An 18,951-nucleotide genomic window follows, 5' to 3' on the forward strand; every position below is an offset into this window, starting at 1 on the left:
GACTTGTGGGCAAACTTATCTACCTCACAGTAACTAGTCAATACATGCATAAACCACAACTTACCCATTGGCATGCCTTGGAGAGAATATTACAATACTTAAAAGGAGCCCCAGGAAGAGGATTTCTTTATAAGCAAAAATGGCCACTTCAACATAGAAATTTTCTCAGATGCAGATTGGGTTGGATCACCTGATGATAGGAAGCCCACTTCTGGATATTGAACTCTTGTTGGAGGAAACCTAGTTACATGGAGAAGTAAGAAAACAAAATTTTGTTGCAAGATCTAGTGCAGAAGCAGAATACAAGGTTATGGCTCACACAATCAGTGAAATCCTATGGATTATATCACTTTTGACTGAATTATGATTTTATAAAGGAGGTTTTATGGGTCTACATTTCGATACCAAACAAACATTCATATTACTTCGAATTCAATATTCCATGAAAGAACCAAAGACATCAAGGTGGACTACCACTTTATAAGAGAAATTTCATGCGGGTATAATTTCCCTCAAATATGTTTCATCACAAGAGAAAATAAAAAATATTCTTACTAAACCGGTTACGTATAAGATCCTATCCTTTATATGAGGCAAGCTTGGTATCTATGATGTTTTTGTCCTCTTCCATCTTAAAGGGGAGTGTTAGAAGAGTGGGATCAAGCCCACACATCTAAGAGGTGGCATATGGATAAATAAAAAAACTTCTCATAAAGATGGCATGAAGTTGTAAATACTTATCTTTTTATGTCTCTTCTTTTATAATGTTGTAGCCCTCAAAGGGCATTGTAAAAGCTATAAATAGAGGCCTTGGCTAAGAGGTAGAGCATTCAAGCTCTCTCCTCCTCTTCCCAAAAAAAATTTCAAGCTCTCCTCCCCACCCTTGGTAGGTGCTCTCCCTCTTCTCCTCCATCCAAGCTCTCTCTCTTGGTGATTGATCTCTTATCTCTCTCTTCTCCTTCTTTTATCATGGGATCCTAAATTCAACATTCTCATTCTGAAAATTATATGTTTTCAAAATCAATTTTGAGTCTATTTTCCAACCTAAAATTAATTTTGTCAATTGGAGGTCTCTACAAAGAGAAATCAATATTTGAAGCAACAAAGGTAAGTGAGTAGGAAAGGTTCGAGCGATAGCAAAATAACTCTTTTTTCAAGGAATTTTATGCTACAAATAACAAAACTTTATATAGCGAATTATATCTTTGAAGAAAGATCTTTGAGTCTACCTTCTTTAGAATTTTTCTTTTTGTGATTCTGAGTTAATACTTTTGCAGACATCTATATTTGAAGTAGCAAAGGTCAGTTGTTACAAAAATCTCTCATTTTTCCTATTTTTTCTCCCATTACTTCTCCATGGATGAATTGATTTTCCCTTCTAATATGAGAGCTTGGGTCAAACTCAAGCACTGCACATTGGCATCTATTACGTTTGTTTTGAGGGAAAATCACATGAGGAAATTTGGCCCAATGTCTCCTCTCTTGTGTTGGCTTACTTGTTTGCATTGGTTGCATATCTTTTGTATCATCGTCTCCAAAAATCACGTTCACCCACCATAAACTTCTTTAAGATCATACTTGGTCCAACTTGTTAGTTATTTTTATAGTTCTACCATTATAGTCTCCCAATTTTTCAAAAAAAAAAAATGTCACTCTCATTATTGATTGGTTAAGTAAGGTCATATTATTTTATTTAGAAACTCAATTTGAAGTAGAGTATTGCCATATCGCCTCCTTCTCTCTAAAGTTTATAGATTCATTTGAAATTATAAGTGTTGCATAGTCACCTTCTTGCGATTAAAGTATGATTGATGTTATAATTTTTTTTCCTCTAGTATTTCTTTAATTTATCGTCTTTTTTTTTCACGACTTTAGCACAATGCCTAGACCCTCTACCAACAAAGTATAGGAGTGAGCCCAATATCCAGCTTAATATTTGTTTGAGCTACCCTTAAAAAGTGAGTAATCTCTTTTCATGCATAAAATTAGGCTTTAAAACCGTTGAAATTGAGTGGAGTTTTTTTAGACTATGGTCGTTTTGATTAATGAATGGAGTTTTGTCGTACGGATTGGAGTGATTTTCTTCTCCTATATTTGTTTTGTCCAAGCTAGGTCTATGTCATTTTTTATCCCCAACTTGATGGGGAGAATAGAAGAAGTATGAAGGATTAGGTAGATGACAAAATCTACCATGAAGAATCCCACATGTTATGGTAACCAAACTTCTGTAACCAGAATATCTATGTTAGAGGGAATGCAATATGATTTTTTTTTCTTAAAGACCAAGAATATTTTTCACTGCAAGCTGAAGTTATAAAATCCTACTTTAGAGAGAGTGTTGAAGAGCAGGAATAGAAGAGTCTTACATAACCCTTATAACAAGAAGTCTCGCAATAATTCATATGGCAGTTTTAAGAAGGAAGTTTTAAAGAATAGTCTCAGTTAAAAGGTATTTTAGTTATTTTAGTATTCTATTTATGTTCAATTGTTTAATTACTCTATGACTTATCTCTAAGTGTTTGACTTTGGGTGTAAAGGACATAAGTAGTTTAATTGTAATACGATTCTATTTGTTTCCTCTATTAGATAGAAGGTTCATAGTACTTAGTTATAATCAAATCGATGAATTATTATTTCTTCTTACAAACTTTAACACAAGGAAACCATCATGGCTGGGAAGGATAAAATTCCTCCATGTTTTCCACATTAAAAATATTATAATACAAAAAAATCAATTCCAAGAGTAAAAGTTAATTTTATAAATATTAGAAAAATTACCAATAAAAGAGCAAAGATTCTAAAATAGGCTTTGCACTCATTTTACCTTTTCTGAATGCAAAGAAGAAAGTCATTCAAGCTAGTTGTTTTACCATGTATATGAAAACAAAGAGAGACCTACACCTTAAAGCAAAAAGAAAGGCAAAAAGGATTTACTACTTCTCTCCCTCAATTTCTTTTTGCTTAAACAAAGGAATGATCGGTCTTCCATACCATAGGAAGGAGATCCTGCCACAAGGCTAATGGTAGGGTACATCCCTTCATGTTGTGAAAGAGGAGACCACAAGTAATTGCTTACTTTATATATAGGTAGTGATTAACAAGTAATTAGATACTATTGTAAGTTCTAATTTGTACCAAATAAAACACTATTTATCCATGCATTACCCAAAATTCAAAAGCCTTACCAACACTTTGAAAAAATAAAATGTAGGAATTGCACCTAGAACTATGCATATTTCTTATAACTTTATAAATATCAAAGTATTTTTTATTTCATGTCTCATACATAAAATCTAATTATTTTTATTTAATGTTTCATAAAAATTAATAAAATTTCTTGTCCACTTTTATGTCCTATTTGAATAAGGATTAAATAGAAAAATACTTTTGTTTCTTCCTTTTTTGGAGAAGTTGCTGCTTAGAGTATGTCAATGTTGTTTGATTTCTGCATTTTATACACATAACATCTAGTGCTTGCTACAAACTGGGCAGGTTTTATCTCTAACACACTGGTTGAGAGCCACTCATCCATTAAAAGAAAACCATGTCTGCTCTTTTATTGTTCCTTAACTGAATTAGATACAAAATCACCAAACCAAGTGCTTATGAGTATTCCTAAACTAATTAAAACTAAAAAATAAAAAAAGATTTGTCAAACTTTGCATACTTTAGTGATTTGTCTTAATAACCTTTTTTAAGAAAGCATGAAAATCTAGTCATTTAATGAATAAGTGTGGATGTCTCCTCAAAACCTTTCGGATTGGAAGTAAGATAATACACCCCCAACATACAGAGACATTACAAGAGAGTATTTTGGCTAGTATATAATGCATATGGGTCCAGGCGTCATTCTTAGCCATTATCAAAATCATTAGACAAGTGCAAAACTAATTGTAATGAACTTATATTAGATTTGTGAATAATTTATAACTAGTCTCCTAACAGATTGTTGGTTTAATGATCCCCATGAAGTTTTTTTTATAATAACAAATACTTTGGAACTAATTGTGAAATTTAAATAAAAAATTTGGGTAGAAAAGACTTGGAAAGAAAATTGATTGGTACACCCATCTGGCTGACCCGTACAAGATAGATCAATGCATACACAAAGTCCAAATGGCTACCCAAAGAAACAATGAAGGCCAACCATGCACCAATTAATAGATCGAACAATAGGGGGAGAAAAAGGTCTATTTGCAATTATCTGCTTAGATGATTGGATAGGCAAAGCGCACGCAGGCATAATGAAAGTAAACCAACCAAACTTCCTTGTTCGAACGGCCCATGCAATATACGCTAGAAGAAAAGAAACAACATAGCAAATTGACCAATTGGACCCTAGTCGACCAAACAACTCGTGAAGATAAACTACGGGAAGTGCTTCTCAAATTGGATTTAGCCAACATAGGTCATCATAATTTCTAAGAGATCCATCGTTGTGTGTTTTCAAGATTTTACAATCAATTTGGCTGACTTTACGTAGATACCAAGTGTCATTTTCAAGGAAAAAAACTCTTACACAACTAATTTTTAGGCCATTTGATTGGATCTATTTAAATGATTGTGCCCTACGGTGTTGACCAAACCTGTTACAATGAAAAACAAAGCATTCTCTGCATCTTCAATGCTTTGTTATTTTTGAATCATTTCAAAAGAGCCAGAACAAAAAATATTTCATTAGATCTAAATACTCAAGCCTATGATTTTAAAATTCAGTGTGCACTCGATACTTTACGTGCTAAACTTGATTGAGTTTATTTTGAAATCAATTGGTTTGAATTCAATCTTGGTTTTTTTTTTTTATGTCTATCATATTAAACCATACTTTTGGGCCATCACATAACTTCTTAACATTTTGAATGCTAAGTTTTACAAATCTCATTGAGTGTACACTTTAAAATATTAATTTGAGATTAAATTAAGTTGCGTACAACTGCAGTAGAATCACCTAGGACTAGATGTACTTTTCTTGTGTTTTGTTATTGAAATCTGCCTAATTAACGAGGCTTGAGAGTTAACTGAAAAGCAAGTAATCCTTGTTGTGTTTTAAATCGATCATGACTTAGAGAAGTTGATTGGTAGTTGTTGCAAAATCTATTGGTGGGTATAGGTAATTGTGTTGACCCAGTTGGCTTATTAGGAAGGGAGTGAATTGAGAATCTAATATAAAAAGTAAAGCGCATGGAGTGCTAAAATACAGTTTAACAAATAATAAAACAAGGACATACCATAAGAGATAATAATTTTTAATTATTGATGTTCTCCTAATGGTAGTCACTGCCCAAGAGCTTGCTCATAAAAATTTCACTAACTACTATATTACCTGAAAATGAAAAGAGATTTTAGTCTTTCTTTAAACCACTTGTGATCCCTAATTACATAAATTGATCTCTCCCCTTGAGATTTAATACAACTAGATTTTGGCTCTAGTAGGCAATCCCTTTCTAGATTGCAGGTTCCAAAATTCCAATTTATTTAGCTTTAACATACTAGAGAATCCATACAAAAGAAAGTATAAGATACAAAAGAAAAAACAATATAACTTTTTTTTCAGAGAGATAATCCTTCTCTAAGTGGGATCCAAACCTCCAAAACTTTAAGCGCGAGAATTGGAGTGTGGTGGAATTTTGAATGCAAAGAGGGTGAAAAAAAGGACTTGGCTAACTTTAGGTTTTTCTCTTCTAAAGGGTAGAATTTGAGTATGAAGATCAAAAATAATTTTTAGAGGCTTAGTATGCCAATATATTCTCTACGAGTTTGGGGCCTATTTATAAATTTTCCAACCAAACTAGCCACTTTTTGCCCATTATCAAAAGGTTGCAAAAAGTGTTGATCGACCAATGGAAAGGTATGATTGATCAATCATGTATAACAGTTATATTTTTTAGGTTCCCTAATCCTATTGATCAGGGCATCAATTAATGAGTTTTCAAATTTTCAAAAAACTCATTGATCGACCAAACCAATTCGAGTGATTGATCATGCTCTAAAAAATTGGATTTTGAAGAATTCTTGATGAACTATCATGCAACAGGGGATGATGGATCATACTTTATAGTATCATCTTGGTAGCATTCTATATGATTGATCATGTCTTAGTCAATATTTGATCATGCTTTATAAGTTTTGCCAGGTTGTATTTTGGATGATCGAACAAGAACATGTAGATTGATCGATCATGTCATATGCCAAAGTACTATTTTGAATTTAAACATGATATAAACTATACTAAGGGATTTACCATCGTAAAACATTTATATGCATTCGGTTAAAACATGGTTTTGAAAATATTTCATGTCCTAAGCTCCATAACATAAATATAATTAAAAAATAAAATTTTGGTTAGCTATCTACTTACATGACTAGAATTTTTGAGTTTTTCTGTTGACTACGACTCTAGTCTTCAAGTTTTCAATCTTCTTATTTTTATAAATTCTTCTCAATAACAATATATAATATGGTTCTAGTTTCAGTTTTGACTTGGTAGCTTGATGAGTCATTCTTTTATCTCGAGTTTTTGTCGTAAACCTTATAATATTTGTGTTGGAAAGCATGTGTCTAAAATACACTGGTAACATTGTTAGTAACACACTTTTAAGCTACCCATTTTTGTTATCATCAAAATAATAAAAATCAACATGATTATCCTATTGGTCTAACAACCTATACCTAATTGGTTAGCCCCAAGTGTAGTGCAAGTGCTATAATTTGGACCCTTGAGGTTTACTGTCGTAAATGTTGTTAGATTACTGATTAGTGGATTTAACTCTGAGATGCAAACACTTTGGTATTGGACCTAGTAAGCTAATTTTTTTGTTGTGAACCACTACAAATCTCTCTCTCTCTCTCTCTCTCTTTTTGTGTGTGTGCTTGTGTATGTATGTGTATGTGTTAGGGATGTTCTGGTGTATAATAGCGTCCACGTAATCTGAAACATATCATATGATACAAATTACATATCATCGATATGCTAATCACTGCTAACTATACCAACTTCACCCAAATAGTGATTCAAACACCAAAACTGGTGATAACTTGATGATTATTTGTAACGAAAAATGGGTCATGATAAATTATACATGAGCTATTACTAGTCTTTCCTTTCTCTGGCCTCTCTTTGAATTATTGTTTTCACTTGTTGCTGGAGTTAATTGTAGATTTCTTCTCAGTTGCTCATCTCCCAGGTGTTACTTTTTGTGGTTTGAAAACAGGCTTGTCCTTTTTTAGTTTTCTGTTTTACCACTTTCCACAGTATAGAAAACAAAAAGAAGGAACAAAAGTAAGAAATAATATGATTCCAAGAGTAAAATTAATTTTATAAAAAGCAGAAAAGCAGCAAACTAAAGATTCTGAAACAGGTTTTACTCTTTTTGAATGCAAAGAATGAAGCAAGCAAGAAGCCAACTGTTTCAGCATTTATTCCTAGCTTAGAATGCATGTAGACAAATGGTCACACCAGCTATACTTTGTCAAGACAAATCATTGCGGATGTAAAAGTTTTCTTTGCAAATCACTTTGAGCTTTCAGTTAAGTTTTGGGATTGCTCTTACTTACTCTTTTTCTTTATTTTACTTTCTTTGATTCCTTTTGTCTTTATCTTTAAAGAAAACCAGTTGCCCCCAAAATGCAGTTAGCCATCAGTTCCAAACTCTTGATTGAAATCCCCCCTAATGACCCATCTACTGCTTAGTTAAGAAACTTTCCAAGAAGTTAAAGTGAAGTCCCCCACTAAGTCTAAATCTCCATTTCGTTTGGAATCGTTCTTTTACGCTTGTTAATTCAGTTTGTAATGTATGGGTAACTCAGAATTGGAGTTTGTGATCTACTCTTGAGTCCTTGCATGAAAGTGAGAATCAGCTTTTCTTTTCTTTTTTCTCTCTTTGTTCAGTCCTCACCTAACAAACTCGTAGAGAAAAGCTGCTCTCTTTGTTGAATTGGAACTTGAGAGGACGGTACTGCTTTCTCCATGTTTGTGCTTTCAGGAAAGTTACTGGAAAGAGAGGTGAAGCCAAAAGGAAAGAGAATGTGAAGAAGAATGCAGAAGAAAAGCATATGACTTTTGGATTGTAAAAGAATGATTTCAGTATAATTCTAAGTGCAAAAGGGTGCATGACAATTGAAGAGTGAAAGCATTACAGTATTAATTGCATTTCTTGAATGAGGAAACTGATGGAAACAAGTCTGTGATGGAGGCACTGTCCACCATTAGGGTGGCACTGATTTTGACATTGCTCTTTTCTTTAGTTGAAAAGACACCAAAATCTTCCTCATTTGCACACATTTGTCTCCATTTACTTCCATTTCCATTTCAGAACTTAAATATTGAAAGAAGATGCAAAGCAAGCCATATCAGACTTGAGTTAATTATTCCTAAGATCTAAAGCTTCAGTTATGTGTTCTGACAAAAGGGCACATTCATGGTGAATTAAGTCCTTTCGTCCTTTTGTTCTTTATTTTTTTTTCTTTTGAGAATACAACTTTGGTCTGATTCCTTCCTAAACATAGAGACAAAACATAAAAAGCAAGCGGTTAGGCATCATTTTCACAGTTACAGTCAAATGTCTCCTCAAAATCCACTGAGTCATCTCCCATATGAAACAAATCCCCAAAAGCTCAAATTAGAACTTCTGGGAAGCCTCTCTGTAACCCAAGATGTTGCAGAATTCTCGTTTCTTTTAAAAAAAATTTGAAGATCAGTTCTGGGTTCCATGGAAAGAAAAAAAAAAAAAAAAAAAAAAAAGGAAAATTTTGCTTCCGCTTATATCTATTCCCAATTCATAAACAGTGTAGAGGGTGAAGGGTTTGGAGCTTTACCTTTTTGTTGTTTGAAAATGATTCCAGCTTGGGAGAGATGTGGAGGTTCCTGGTTCAGTTGAAGGATATATGTGTTTTTTTGGTATTTGAAAGTGATTGACAAAGAAAAACCATACTTGAAACACTACTCCATTCACTGAATGTTATTTAATATCTTATATTATAACATAATAATTACTAAGATTGAACTGAAAAACCAAAACGTGTTCAAAGATTCCAGTGATTGGTACTGAAAACGATACCATTAGTTTGGTGAAGAAGAGCTTATTTTCTTTCTATTATTAACTACTTTTCTTCCTGCAGAAGCTTTGAATTATCATAGTTTTTTTTTTTTTTTAAATTATTATTATTCAATTTTAAAAAAGCTTCATGAGTCATCGTCGTCAACTTTTGATTTGGTCAACAAATTTGAAGGGCTCGAACTTTGAGGAAGAATGGGCCCACCACCGACCCAAGGTCGATCATGCATCTTTGAACAAAAAAGGTTGATCTCATCATGGTTATCACTAATGAAGCATTAGTGTGTTAATTAGAGCCTAAACCTTTGTTATCTTCGGTGATCCTTTAAAAAGGGAAGGTTGAATAAAGAGGGGCCTTTTGGCCTCATTCAGGGCTTTCCAATTATATGACGTGCCATGCAAGTTAAAAAGTATGCCCTTAGTTAACTTTGGTTAGATAAAACCAATGGCGGGAGCTCCCCCCACCCGCCGACCTCTCAGATTTATGACATCATGTGTGATGTCATAAATCTTCAATATATGACATCATTATTTTCTAAACTCCTTGAAATTTTTAGGAGAAAAATTAGTATACGTGTTGTATATATTATGATGCATGTCAAATTTCTCCGCTCATCAATTAAATAAAAATATCTATTTGTTCATATTGCCAATCATATGCTCACCTAAATATCTTCTTTCTTCGTTTTTTTTTGCCTTTTAAGCCGATAAATAATCCACGCGGTTGATTAGATAGAAAACTGATTAAAAGTGGGTTCCCAAAACGAATCTTGTCATTGGCATGGAAGACTCCAAAACGGTAAGTAGGGCCCACCCGAGTAGAAGAAAAGTGCGCTGAGGGGACAGCGTTTTCGAAGACGATTTTTCTGCGATTTATTGTGGCGATTAATTATTAACTTAGGCAGCAAGGCACGAAAGAATCGGGGAACACTCTAGAAAACTGATGATCCCTAGCCACCCCAAACCCTCTTTACCTCATCTCTAAATTCTCCTAAATTCTCCTAAATTCTCTATTCTCTCTCTCTCTCTATATATATGATTTTTATTACAACGGTAATAAAAAGAATGAATGAGACCTTTTTTTCAATAAAAAATGATCATATTCATTATCTTAATATGATTAGAGGGTTCATATATGAACGATTATAGGGTATAATCCAATAATACACTAATACTGGGAATCATAGTTACGTGTCTCTGGTTTCGGACGAACACAGCTCCGATGACATCTGGAGCGTTGCACCTGAAATTAGGCAAGTGTGGTGGTGAAGGATTGAGTTTTAGGGTTACACCAACGTGGTGGAAGAAGGAAGAAGATGATTCATTAAATTCTAATTGAATTTCGTTAAGAAAGAAATAATTTTATCATCATCTCTTTGTATGCCTGATCCAATACGAAAAAATCATTTTATGCAAAATATATGTCGTTGATCATGATCGGACGATAGAGATAACCATTTTGTATATTTCTCACCAATTGCCCATAACTCCGCTCTCATTTTCACTCACAACTTGTAACACTTTATCCCCTCCCAAATCCAAATCCAAATCCAAACCGACCGCGTAACTATGCTCCAACTAATCTTGTCTATCTTTTGTAGCTAAAAATTGATTTAATGGTTCCATCATTTACATCTTGTAACATTTATTTATTTTTAACCTATTAAATCTGTATATAAAATTTCATATAAATATATAGAAATATAATGCTTCAATAACAACAAGTATCCTGAAATTCATTACTTATCTCAGATTTTTTTTTTTAAGTTATTATAATTAAAAAAAAGACAAAACAAGTAAAACTATTTTTCCATTGTAATATCATAAATCTATCTAATCATAATTAGGCATAATTTACCGGTCGGCGTTTGACAGAATCGATCGTTCTTTGTCTTAATTTTGTTATTAACGATTTCTGATTAAGCTTTGGACGTATTTAATTGCTATACTGCCCAAACACTGCAGGATTACCGTTAAAAACTACCGTAATTTGACCCGCAAAGTTAGACTGTAGCAGTCAACGGCTACGTTGTTGTTCTGCAGAGATGCGACAGTCTTTAGACGCGGAGGAGACGATGTTCCGTCCAGCGCCATCCGTCATCCACCCCTCTAGAACCGCGTCTCGTAAGCCTCTCACAAGAAATTCGATTGGGCTCATGAATGGGAAGCTTCCTGGAAGCTTAGTTTTTCGTATGGCCCAGAAGGGACGAATCGCCTGTGAACACGTTTACAGTATACCGAGTAGCGGAGAGAGTGACGAACACGGCCTTATATGGGGGGGTGTTGAGAGGCAAAACGTCTCCATTGGCGCGGAAGCAGCAGCTGCAGTGGCCGATTCGTCTGCTCTGCTCGGAGGTCAGATTTCTTCGAGTTAATTTTGCGTTCGCCCTATCGGTCCGGTTTTTGTAGTTTGATCTTCGTTTTTTGTTTTGGTTTTCGAATGGATTGCGTGATCTTTGAGTTTTCGTCTGAAATTTTGACGATTCATCGTCCTGCATCGATTTTTTTCCCCCATTTTTTTACCTTTTTCTTCTGTGATCTCGATTAGTTTTTGGTCGTTTCGATTTTTGAATACACTTTTCGATGTTTGAGTTTCTGTCTGAAAATTCTCAGAATTCACAGTTGATTCATTTGGTTTTCTGTTTTTTCCTCTCTTCGGTGTTATAATCTTTTCGCTTGTATGATTTGATGTATTGTGATTTTTTAGTAGTGAAATGTATGCAGAAGTTTTGGCTTACTCAATTTCTGCGCGCGGACTCGATAATCATGGAAAAACAGTTTTTGTTGATTTTTTAGTCAAGAAGCTCAATGTTTTGCCGCCGGATGTACTCCGATATTTTTGTTTGTGGTCGAATCATTTTCCTTCTATTTAGCTCGTGACTAGATTTACAAGTTTTATACAGTTGAGTGATTGCATTTGCTCTTCGTGAAGTTGAAGTTCAGTGAGATTGTTTAGTTTTAATTCTTATTTAAAAACGATTGCTTTAACACTGAGATTGTTTAGCATTGGCAATTTTTTTTGTCTTTCCCTCTCTTCTCAACTCTCAACTTCCGCTGGTTGCAGGATGTTGTTTTGTATTAACCCGTTTTTTCACTCCTGGCTGCTGGTAAAATCAGAGCTTATTTTGGCTTTCATAAGTGCGTGGTTTTTTGCTTTGCTCCAAAATCATGCTAAGGAAAATTCAGAATATTTCACATTTTCACAGCCATTCAGTTATAAATCTTTCCTTTTCTTGCGGTCCTTTCGGAGCTGAGTGTGCCTCAAAATCCACGGGCAATCATCTACTCAAAGGTGATAATCTTTTCCTTCGAAAATCCCTCAGTTTTGAGAATTTCTCCAAGCTCCGTGAGAACGAAAGCAGAGTCTATATCCCCTGTATGGATTCATGCGATTGTTTCGCTTTTGCAAGATCGTAATTGTTTTTAACTATTAATTAAATGGCGAACCGCCCGAGTCATGCTAATACTTTCTCCACGTAATCTTATTCTGTTCGTTACTTGTGCCATTCCGAGCGTCCTCTGCTCTTCCTATTATACTTACGGACATCCCTTTTCTTCTTTTTTTCCTTTTTTTCTTTTCACTTCGTTTCTGAAGGTATCAAAGCGTTTTGCTTGATCTGATGATTATTTACGTAGTTTTTCCATATGCTAGGACTAGCTATTGTTGGAGACACACAAATTTGATAGTTTTACTACTGCTGTGTGTGTCCATGCATGTATTGTACAGATTCAAACGGTTAATGATCCAGTGGAACTAGTATAATCTGGAGCAGCCTATTGATGATCTTATTGGGAACCGCAATTCAAATTTTCTTTCTTCTCTTTTTCCAGTTTCTCCATTTTGTTCGTTAAAGTTTACACTCAGAATGTGGATTTGAACGCTGTGGTTAATTTTTAGGTGAAATTTGTTAGATCATGCTGAGAACTGCAGAGCTCTCCTCTTAACAGGTACTGGATCCTGATTTGCTCAGTAGTGCCAGCTCAACATGTGTCCTATCGCCGCACGTGGTGATAACAATGTTCCAATAACTGACGATGATTGTGCGGCTCTCCTGAGAAGGATTGCAAGAGGAATCCCAACCCCTGAATACGTGCTTGATGTGAATCCTTTCGTTCATCACGCAGAAAACTTGCCAGAGGGTTAGTATCATTGTTTCCTTAGTGTTTTCATGCAATGTTAATTAATTTCATCATTGATTTCTGAAGGGAACACAGTTGACCGGGATCTTAGCCACTGCTTGACGGAGTGATATCGGTGTTCTTGCATGAAAACATATGTTCTGTTGGGTTTCCTTTAACAGCTAAAATTTCATATTTATGGATCTTGCAGGCATATTGTTCTTGGTCAATTGGCAGGACCCAAGGAATAATGAAGCTGGATACTGGGTAGAAACAGGACGAAACACGAGAATAAGTTCTGAATCACCGACTGTAGACAAGACGACTATGCAATTTTATGAAGGACGGGTCCCAGATGGAAACATTACCGTCTGGCTGATGCATATTTACAAATTGGATCGCACAGAGCAGGTACTTGACTTTCGAAAATTTCGTGCTTCTCGTTTCCACTGAACCTTCTAGTCATCAGCCAAATCTTTTTTCTATTTTGCAGTATACGAAGTGGTTGTGTAGACGAGAGCTTGATATGGTACTATGGCTGGCAAATCTGGCGAGAATGGAGGAAAACAACCGTGGTTCCTCTAACGAGTCAGAGGTACACAAGAACTGATTGCTCGTAGTTTGTCTCATTGTCTCAGAGCAAATTTGAATGAACTTGCAGCAAGCAGATGGGAATACTTTAAGAAATGGATTGAGCTACTGATACTGGTTGCAGGTTGTTAATGGAAATGAGCGCAAGCCGCCGGCGACCTCTGAGAGCAGCATTCAAAACAACCCATTTCCTGATCTTGGAGAGTTTAATTACGATGACGGCTACTTGGAGCTCGATGATCTGATTGATTATGCATCTTCTTCTAGCCCGGAAAATTCGAGTGGGGTGAGCGTGAACTCTGAGTATTACTTGGACTCGGAGGTCTCCTCATTCAGAGAGATGCCTAACGATGGCAATCCAGGCTCCCATCAACGAAACGTCAATCGATTTATGGTCTCTGCAACCCGCGGATCAAATCAGGTGCTCATGAGACCACCTCCAGGTATGCTCCTCTATAAACTTTATACATTTAAATTTTTTTATAAAAGGGTATGGGCTTATCTAAAGCATCAAACAAGTACTACTTATAAGTGGGTTTTCCCCCAAAAAAAAGGAATAGTCTCCGCATGGCATGGATTACTGAGTAAAAGATTTTGAGTTTATTAATTGTGAAAGAGATTTTTTAACCTGGACCCAATTTTACATTGTATTCTTACTTTGTTTTCAGCAACTACTTTGAATGTGTAAGCTCAGAATGTGTACCTGTATTGACAGGTAGCGAATACAACATTGACCCCCACGCAAAGAGCAAAGAAATTCGGACTGCCGACCCAAAAAACAAGGGAGATGGCACCCTTCCGGCCGCAACTACTGACCGTGGAGGAAGCCAGGTCGGAAAGAAGTTGGAGCATGTCGCTGGTGCTCGTGAAGGGAATGCCCTTACCAATGCCGGTCCATCTAATTCCTCAGACAGAGGGAAAAAAGGTGGCTGCAGCCTTGCGAAGATGGGGATGAAATTTTTATGCTTCTCCCCTTAGATTCATCCGATTTTTCCACACATCAAACATAAGTAGAACAAGAGATGTTAATCAAAACATCTTTTAGACAAGAAAAAAAAAAAACTGTCAAAATTGACAGAAGAGGTCGAAATGGAATACCTCACAAGAACAGAGATTGGATCTGCTGTTCAGTTCAGTATGGAGCAGTAAATCGAGCTCCCACCAATGTGGGAGCTCTGCTGTTCCATACCAGCAGATCCGAATTCCGAAATCACTGTAGTGCCTAGTTACAGGTACAGCAGACTTGATACTTTAAAAGTAGACATACCGAGGCTTGCTTACGATTTTGTTTGTAAGTATTTACTGATGTAATTAGAGATTTTCCTAGACTTTTTTCTTTGTTTTTCTTCTTCTGTAAATGATAGAAACAGGATATTTAGGGGTTTGTCTGTGTTACTGAGATGATTTCCGGCGTGCTTGGCCTTATTAACTTAGATATCTGGAATGAGATTGATTAATTAAGATTCAAGCTGGTGAAAGAAGGCGTTTGGCCTCTTAATTGTCTGATACATTTGAAGGGAATTGATTGAGCTGTCACGGGTATAGGTACAATTTGAAAATCCAGCTTATGGCTTAGAATAAACCCATAGGAAATTGGAGTAGAGCACTTAAACAAAAGGTTTAGAAGAAAATCATCACAGAACTAAATCCCAGTAATCTTAATTACATATTTGAGATGCAATTTTCATTTAGCCAGACTTGACTCAGGAGTGACGAGTTGGGCAGCATGAAAAGATAAACTCATAACCTATTCAAATCTAATTCCTCTGTGTCACAGGTTTGCTAGTGTTTCTTTAATAATACAATCAAGTGAAAGGAGGAGTCAGGTTGGGATTCTTGGTAGTGGGAGACGGGAAGAGTTCCTACGGAAGTTGGGAGATCAAATTTCTCCCAGCGAGTTAAAATTTGCCGGCAAAAATCAACTTCTACCGGTGAATTTTAAAATTCGTTGGGTGAAATCTTCCGGGGGAATTTTCTAGTTCATGAAAAAACCTTCTCTCGGTGAATTTGTTTGAACATGTTCACTTCTCTCAACAGATGTTGAAATTCGTTTAGAAAAACAAAGCCACGAAAATTTTTCCCTCGCTAATTTAGAATTTGCTAGGATAAAAAAACAGACATGTATAAAAAAATATTAGATATTAAATAAGAATAAAAATGACAAAGAGGTGGGTAAAACAACTTTCAAAAGGAATTTGGAAAATTCTTTTTCCTACTTTCCGTTTTCATATTTTCTTTTTTTCCCTTTTCTATTTTTCCTTTCTTCCCTTTTTTTCTCCTTTTATTTTTTCTTCCTTTACTCCTTTTTTCCTTTCCTTATTTTTTCTCTTTTTTCCTTCTTTTCTTTTTTCCTCTTTTTTCTTCTTATATTTTTTCCCTTGTAGAGGAGAAGAGCAAAAATGTAGGCATTTCTCCGAGCAAAATTAGGAAATTCACTGGAAGAAGCTACCCTCTCCCAGCTAATTTGCCCTTTTTGTTTGAATTTTTTTTCTCTTTTTTCATTTCTTCCTATTTTTTCTTCTCTTCCTATTTTTTTCTTTTTTCCTTCTTTTCCTCCTCCTTGTTCTTTTTTTCCCCTCATTTTCCTTCATCTCCTTTTTTCTTTCTTCTCATTTCCCCATTTTTCCTCTTTTCCTTTTTCTCTTTTTGTTAGGAATTAGACACCCTAATTCCAAACTAATGAGAGTAATAATAATAAATACGAAAGAAGGGAAAAACAAACACAAAATAAAGACAACAAGATTTATACAGGTTCACCTCAAGGCGAGACTACGTCCTGCCTTCCACCGCTGTAGTAATCCACAATGAAGATGAAATACTTTACAAGAGAAATAACAGACTTACAGGTGTTTCTCTCTAACCTCTCGGACTGCAACTCGAGATGCTCTTCGATATAAGATGATTAAACCTTAATAGCGGCGCCCCTCAATTATAAAGAGAAAATTAGGGCAACCGCATTACAAGAATAAAATTCCCAAACTGCCCTTAATGAAATAACGGTTAATATATTATGGATCGCGACCAACTCAGCATAGGGCATTAATTAAGCTCCACAACTTAACAATCTCCCACTTGGAGACTAATCCATCATCAATATCTGTAAAACAGAGAGAACCGAAAATAATAACAGAGATTGAACGAATGGTTTTTCGATGAGTTTATTCTTCTCCGTTAGGAGGCTATTTATAATACATTACAAGTCGATTTTAGGATCAATTTAGATCCTAAAATCAAGGAATAAAATCAAGAATACAATCACGAGATCGGAGGAAACAATCACGCTATACAGTTTCCTCCGATCACGCTATACAGCTATACATTTCAACACTCCCCCTCAAGTTGGTGCATAGATATCAGTCAAGCCCAACTTGTCAATTATACAATGAAATGTTTTCCATGATACTGCCTTCGTGAGCATATCAGCCATCTTACTCGCAGATTGAATAAAGGGGAATTGTATAATCTTTGCATCGAGGTTCTCTTTGATGAAATGACGATCAACTTCAACATGTTTAGTGCAATCATGTTGAACTGGATTTTGTGCAATTGCGATAGCTGCCTTGTTATCACAGTAAAGATTCATAGGTTTGTCGTATTCAATCCCTAAGTCTCTCAGTATATTCCGTATCCATAACAACTCGCATACACCATGAGCCATACCTCGAAATTCAGCTTCAGCACTTGATCTTGATACTACCTTCTGTTTTTTGCTTTTCCAAGTGACAAGATTCCCTTCCACAAAAGTAAAGTAACCCGACGTGGATCTTCTGGTTGTCTGATCACCTGCCCAATCAGAATCTGTATACCCTTCAATACTAGAGATACCATTTTTTGAGAATAACAAACCTTTTTCTTGGAGCACTCTTTAAGTTGGGCAATAGTTTTGTTTATGTGCTCCAATACAAGAGGTTTTATATAAGTAATAATAGGCATAAGATTAAGATAGATGAATGGTTTACAAGTGTTAACATCTCACAGGCTTTGTACAATGGTTACCTTTTTGCATTGGCCTTTCAAATCAAACAAGTATATTACATGGAAGACCCAAAAAATGGCAATTCGTATTGTGTACTTTAGAATGTGGTTATGAGGAATGTGTTTGATGAGTTAGAACAACAATTACACACACCTAATGAAACAAATGCCAACCAACAAGAGTTGTCAAACACTGATCTCTATTTTGACAAAGTGGATGATGGTATTAATCTACTGTTAAGGTAAGATGTTCCTCTAGATCTTATTAGTGTATCAGTGGTTGAGGATGAAGACAACGAATAAGATATAAATGAAGAAGACAAAGTTGAGGTACAGGACAAGTACAATAAAGAATAACATGAAGTAGGAGAAGAAAAGGAAGAGGTTGACAAAGAAGGGGAAGAAAGTGATGGTGATATATACTTGTTACAAAGTGGGACCCACCATGGTTGCACGAGCTGGTGGGACCACCTTGAGAAAGTGAGATGGCATGATGGGTCATCACACGAGCTGGTGTGACTTGGAAGATTTGAAGATCAAGTGGAACCGCAATGATAACCATGAACTCATATCCTTATCACATGAGTTGGAAGATAAAGTGAGACCCACCATGATAACCACGAGCTGACATCCTTATCATATGATCACGTGCCTCATAGAGGAGTTCTAGTTTGAGTTATGGTAGTCTTCTAATTATATTGAGTTATTTAATTATAATAGACTTATCTTTAAGAGTTATAGTTTGGGTGTAATTAAGATAATGGTAGTTTAATTGTATTTAAATTCTACTACTTTCCTCTAATATAAATAGAGGTGCTTGTACTCGAATTAAAATCATAAAGTCAAGTAGTTCTCCACTTCTCATCTCGTGAAGTCTTCCTCTCTAGCTTGAACTCTTCTTTTTTTCCTCTTCTCTCCTCTCTACCCGAGAGTTATCTCTTTCTTTCTTTTTCTTTCTCCCTCACTCACCTTACTCAAGATTTCAATAAAGGTGTCCTAAATTCAACATGGTATCAGAGCATCAAATTTAGAATCTCCAAGTAAAAACGAATGATCTAAGAAGTTATGATCAAAATTACTCATAAAAGGCTCTTCGTGAAGCAAGATTGAAGCTCATGAGATAAGTTTTTTTTTTTAATTCTTGATATTATTAATTCATGCTCTTGGTTTTAAGGTTTAGAAGATGGTTTAGAGATAATTTTATGTTTGCCTT

General features: G+C 35.3%; 1 protein-coding gene across 2 annotated transcripts; it reads left to right on the plus strand.

Annotated features, from left to right (window-relative positions):
* Window positions 1-11,364: 11,364 nt before the first annotated feature.
* On the plus strand, window positions 11,365-15,222 carry LOC137953889 (NAC domain-containing protein 69-like). Of its 2 annotated transcripts, none has more exons than XM_068801435.1 (6): window positions 11,365-11,408; window positions 13,002-13,193; window positions 13,384-13,583; window positions 13,666-13,767; window positions 13,888-14,206; window positions 14,479-15,222. In XM_068801435.1, exons 2-6 carry the CDS (start codon window positions 13,040-13,042, stop codon window positions 14,739-14,741), a joined length of 1,038 nt encoding a protein of 345 aa, XP_068657536.1. In that variant the 5' UTR covers window positions 11,365-11,408; window positions 13,002-13,039; the 3' UTR covers window positions 14,742-15,222. The 2 variants fall into 2 exon arrangements, with proteins under 2 accessions (XP_068657536.1, XP_068657537.1); XM_068801436.1 differs by lacking the exon at window positions 11,365-11,408 and adding an exon at window positions 12,056-12,345.
* Window positions 15,223-18,951: the final 3,729 nt, after the last annotated feature.

Source organism: Aristolochia californica, unplaced genomic scaffold (genome assembly GCF_029961685.1).
Source record: "Aristolochia californica isolate CCGP_79_NKW_82.1479 unplaced genomic scaffold, dmAriCali1.0.hap1 SCAF_16, whole genome shotgun sequence".
In the NCBI taxonomy this organism is placed as follows: domain Eukaryota; kingdom Viridiplantae; phylum Streptophyta; class Magnoliopsida; order Piperales; family Aristolochiaceae; genus Aristolochia; species Aristolochia californica.